The sequence below is a fragment of the Plectropomus leopardus genome, unplaced genomic scaffold, assembly GCF_008729295.1.
Source record: "Plectropomus leopardus isolate mb unplaced genomic scaffold, YSFRI_Pleo_2.0 unplaced_scaffold15803, whole genome shotgun sequence".
NCBI classification, from domain to species: Eukaryota; Metazoa; Chordata; class Actinopteri; order Perciformes; family Serranidae; genus Plectropomus; species Plectropomus leopardus.
This window is the reverse complement of record NW_024616949.1, coordinates 1-4,760: the sequence shown is the minus strand read 5'-3', so window position 1 is coordinate 4,760 and position 4,760 is coordinate 1. Positions and strand designations below refer to the sequence as shown.

Here is a 4,760-nt window from a genome sequence, read left to right as displayed (position 1 = left end):
AACAAACATTAATCATATGTTTTTCTATTTTCTTTACAAGTTTAACCTATTTAACTCTATTTTACTAATATTTTTATTAATGTGATCTGTTGTTAATTCCTTTCACTGTATTTTAACTGTAATTGTGCTTTGACAACACATGTCAAATGTCCTGCCAATAAAGCCAACTGAGTTGAACTTTATTGATTTTTTTTTAACTGTTTGACAAATGTAAGTGAGAGAAAACAGAGAAAAGTGTTACATGAAAATAAATTAATTCACACAGATTGCATGCTGCTGAATCATTTATTGGATTATAGTGTTATAGTGTATAGTGAGTATAGTATAGTGATTATAGTGTGTATAGTGTTATATGGATTACACTGATTATGTGTTTATTTCACTGGCTGTTTAATGCAATTGATTAATCAATCCAAGCATTTCTCCTGACAGCTCCTCAGGGAGAAGCCAGACACCACATTGGCCAACTTGTTTACCCTGGGAGGATTGGGTATGGTGATGACCCGCTTGAGATAGCAGAAGTGACTAGAACACAAAATCAACAAATGCATCTTCAGTGATATCACATGATAAAATCCATGTAAAAACAGAAATCTGCCCGATAAAAATTTACAAAGCAGCAAAAACAATGGCATCTGATTGAGGATGTAGCTGGTTTCTGGAGGCTGATGGCATACTATAACTGTAAGAAAACTAAATGAACCTAAGAAAAGTAAATGAACCTGGAAGGGACGTAGGTGTAGTGCTGGCAGTTGGGCTCCTCATCACAGATTCTCTGGCACTCCTCAACGCTAGCCGCATGAGCTCTGCCAATGTCATCAAATGGGAAATCGACTCCTTCATAACGCTGAAACAGCCAACCTGTCAGCAGAGACAACCTGGGTTACACTGCTGCTGTTAGCCAACACTGCAGAAACTCAACACAATACAATTATCACAACAAATACACACGTACAGCCTTATAATTGTTAAATGACTTGAATGTTTTGGATGGAACAGATCTGGGATGTGGTACATACTGGTATCCAGGTGACAGAAGCGTGTTGGTAGCCCAGATGTGATTCCTTTTCTGTACCTTTTGTTCAGCTCGTGGTAATTACTCTTCAAGTAACATTTAAAATTTTGACTGAAAACATCACAAACATAACAACACAGGTAAATGCAGGTTTAGTAATGTTCAGATAATACAGAGTAGGTTGGCAGAAATTGTGACAGTTACAGTGTTGTGTATATAGGATCAGGTTACTTTGCAGCAAGTGCGGCAAAGTCCCACCTGCTGGTAGCAGAAAAAAAATGTGGTGTTTTAACCGTAATGAGTAACCTAGAAAATAATGTATGACATGAAACATCCTCAGTCGTTGCTATCATTATTCTACAATTTAAGGTCAGTGGCTGGACAGTTTAATGCACTTCGATCAAAAGGCCACTGTATTGGTGTAGCCCCACTTGCGCAATGCCAAGTGCCCCAGGTGTAAGAAAACACCAGTGAGCATGCCCACAGCCTTACTCAATGAAAGCACTCACAAATTTGATGCCTGATGGGGCTGATTAATGTTTAACTGTTGTCCTAACGGGAGGAAAGAAATTATTTAGAAATATTTCTCTACTCTTATAAATGAAATGTAGTTGTATCTGTTGTCATTCTACATTTCTCATGCACAACACCAGTGACAGCACACTTTACCTGACGTAGGAGAAGTGGGTGCACTTTGGATGATAAGAGCACAGTGCCTGACAATGTTGATAAGAGGCTGAAGATTGAACTTGGATGTCGTGCGAGGGGATGTCAATGTTTGGAAAAATTTTTCCATGACATACTGTATAAAACAAGCAGAACAATAAGAAAGATGCATAAAAACAACTTGCAGGATAATACTCCAATTAATGCTGCTACCTTTGTTAGAAGTGTTTGATTACCTCTGTTAAAGTTTTGACTGATCTGTAGTTTATGGGAGAATCCAGATACTCTATCAGGCTTTGATACCACTCTAGGTGTCCTTGGCAACGTCCAGCTGAATTTAAGGTGGCACTTGAACCTGTACATAACAAAAACAATATTATTACAAAATACCAAGGTGGCATTCTTACTGATGGAATTAAACCTTTAGCCCTGTTTCCACCAATATCCGTGTTTCCCGATATGCATTTTTTTCCATTTACATTATGATAAGTTGTGGATGGTACCAATGAAACTGCTCGTTAGTGTCCCAATGTTTCGTCACCCCTCTGTTGAGGTACCTAGCAGACCGATCCAGTAAAAAAGGTGGAGCTAGAAACACTGCAGTCAGTTGCTTGTTTGGTCAGTAGAGAATCAACACAGTGCTCAGAGCTGAGTTGTGGCTGGTTCAGCCTCTGTTCATAACATGACAAGTTTTACATACATAAGTGAACTATAATTATAAAATAAAAGGATGTTTTGCTGCCTTTTTATCTTAACCAGTTAACACTTAGCAGCTGTAGACTGAGAATTATTATTATTTTTAATTCACTTGGCCAACTGCTGGCAACTTTTAAGGTGGAACGTTTACTTATAATGTTACTCAGTGCATGAGATGAGGATGTGAATCCATCAACACACCTTAAATTTCAATACAACAACGTCAACCACTCCATCAGTTTTTATTGTCTCTTTTGGATAACTAATTAGTGGAGCGTTTAAAAGAAATATTATACTAATAATACTAATACTATTTTTTAAATTGCAATTGAAAAAGTATTACCTAAAAAGTATTCGCAATTAATGACATTTTTTTGATCAGGTTTTCATCTTAGTTATTTTGCATTACAAATGCGTCGGTCAACTGCACTCCAGCAGGGCTAAATCCCTGCTATTGCGTTTTGCAGTCAGTGCAAAACGCTCTTTTTTAAACTTCCCATTGAGAAAGACTCTTACTTCATTCTGCAGTCTTGTTCTGTGGATGATAAACAGGGAGCAGACTTCACTCTGTATCACCACTGAACAAGGAAACACAGAGAGTGCTGCTGGACGGAGCAGCGAGTGACAACAACCTGTCTGCAGTGGAAATGCTAAACAGATCTAAGGTTTTATTTTTGGTTCCAAAGGTACTATACCAAAAGCTTTTGTTGGAAACACGCTTTAGTTGTTAAACACAAATGATTATTGAGGACACGGGGGTCATTATATTTACCTGTACTTCACAGGTGGAAAACCCTGTTCGAGAAAAGTGAAAAACTGACAACCAGGATCACGTGTGCATTCTCTCTGACACTCTTCGTAGTCTGCTGTGAACAAGGTTCGGTAGTCTGCCCCGTAGAAGTCCACGTTATGATACACCCGAGACAGACAGGGGCCTGGCAGATGGACAGCCCAACAGAGAGTTAAGAGGAGTTTCACCACACATCATTTGTAACTGCTAATGGTTTTCATGATGGTTCTACACTTACTTGGGTCTGGGTTGCAGGGTTTCAGAGAAAAGCCAGAGGTGTGACCCTGCAGGTTCTTCTGAACCTGCGGCTTTCTAGAGGGAGCAGCCTTGAGGTAGCAGAAGAAGTGCCTGGTGGAGATAAAGACAGGTGTACTGAGGTCAACAGCAGGCATTTAACAAGATAGGCAAAGGCATTAGGGCAGCTGTGGTTAGACGAAGGTTGTGTATTTGTTAGAACTTTCAGTTCTGATTTATTTTCAGTGTTATGTTTCTGAAAGTATTTTAAATAAAATATATTACCTATTAATCACTCCTTTATCAGTTTCTAGTTTTGTACCTGCCACGTCCTTTCCAGTCCGCACGAAGGAAGGTAAAGAAGTGGCAGCGGGCGTGCTGGGTGCAAAGCAGCTGACAGTGCTCAGCATCAGGAGAGAAGAGCTGTACGACGTCTGATCCGGGGAAATCCACATCCTGCAGAAACTCCCGTCTACACAGGCCTAAATTCAAGTCTGGACAAAAAAAGAAAGAGGAACACAGACACATTTACCTGTACATATATGGTAATATTGATTTTACTAAACAATTTGATTTGATTTTGACTTGATTTCACTTTGTTTCACTTTGTTTGTTTGTCACATTAATACACATACAAAAAAACGACACTTGACCAAAGAACAACATTGGAAAATAAATGCTACAAATCACAACAGACATTATGAAAAGTGGATGCAGTGCAACTTATTATTCATTAACTATTACATTCAGTGTCAAACTCGGACACACTGAGGCTACTTAAAAGCCACATTTCTCAATTTCTCAACCTGTTGAGTCGAGCCTGAGGGACTCTATTTCTCCCACGTGTTGCGAAAGCTGATACTCTTCAAATAACATCAGCAAACCATCACTAAGTGGTAAGATATACACTAACACTCACATATCTGACTACATAGAGCAAGGAAAAAGTGGATATATTACCATGACTCATGGAGACCCCAGTGAGGCAGAGCAGACCCACCAAAACCAAAAGTGTTCCCATCCTTTAAGGTTTTGAAGCCAGGAAGCGATTCTTCAGCCACAACTGTGGTCAAAAAACTTCTTCAGCAATTGCAGGAATTGCCTTAAAAGTATCACTGCAACGGACACATTTATACTCCTGATTGATTTGCACGACTGATTGTCGACACCCATAGTGACAGTTGTTTGGCAGTAACCACTGTCCTTGTGATTTCATCTGCAATAACAAAGTAACACCAACCTACCAGCTAGACCAGCAAGGATCTTATTTCATCTGCTGATATCTCTGCAAATTCATGTCCATCATTTGAAGGAAAATATTTCTCAATCAACTAAACTAAAAACCTCTAAAACTAAATA

General features: G+C 39.1%; 1 protein-coding gene across 1 annotated transcript; it reads right to left on the bottom strand.

Annotated features, from left to right (window-relative positions):
• Nucleotides 1-266: 266 nt before the first annotated feature.
• LOC121964504 (coagulation factor XI-like) lies at nucleotides 267-4,514 on the bottom strand. The gene is made up of 9 exons (XM_042514708.1): nucleotides 4,362-4,514; nucleotides 3,724-3,895; nucleotides 3,406-3,515; nucleotides 3,150-3,312; nucleotides 1,918-2,036; nucleotides 1,685-1,817; nucleotides 1,020-1,126; nucleotides 723-861; nucleotides 267-525 (listed from the first exon to the last, which is right to left on the bottom strand). Exons 1-9 carry the CDS (start codon nucleotides 4,420-4,422, stop codon nucleotides 408-410), a joined length of 1,122 nt encoding a protein of 373 aa, XP_042370642.1. The 5' UTR covers nucleotides 4,423-4,514; the 3' UTR covers nucleotides 267-407.
• Nucleotides 4,515-4,760: the final 246 nt, after the last annotated feature.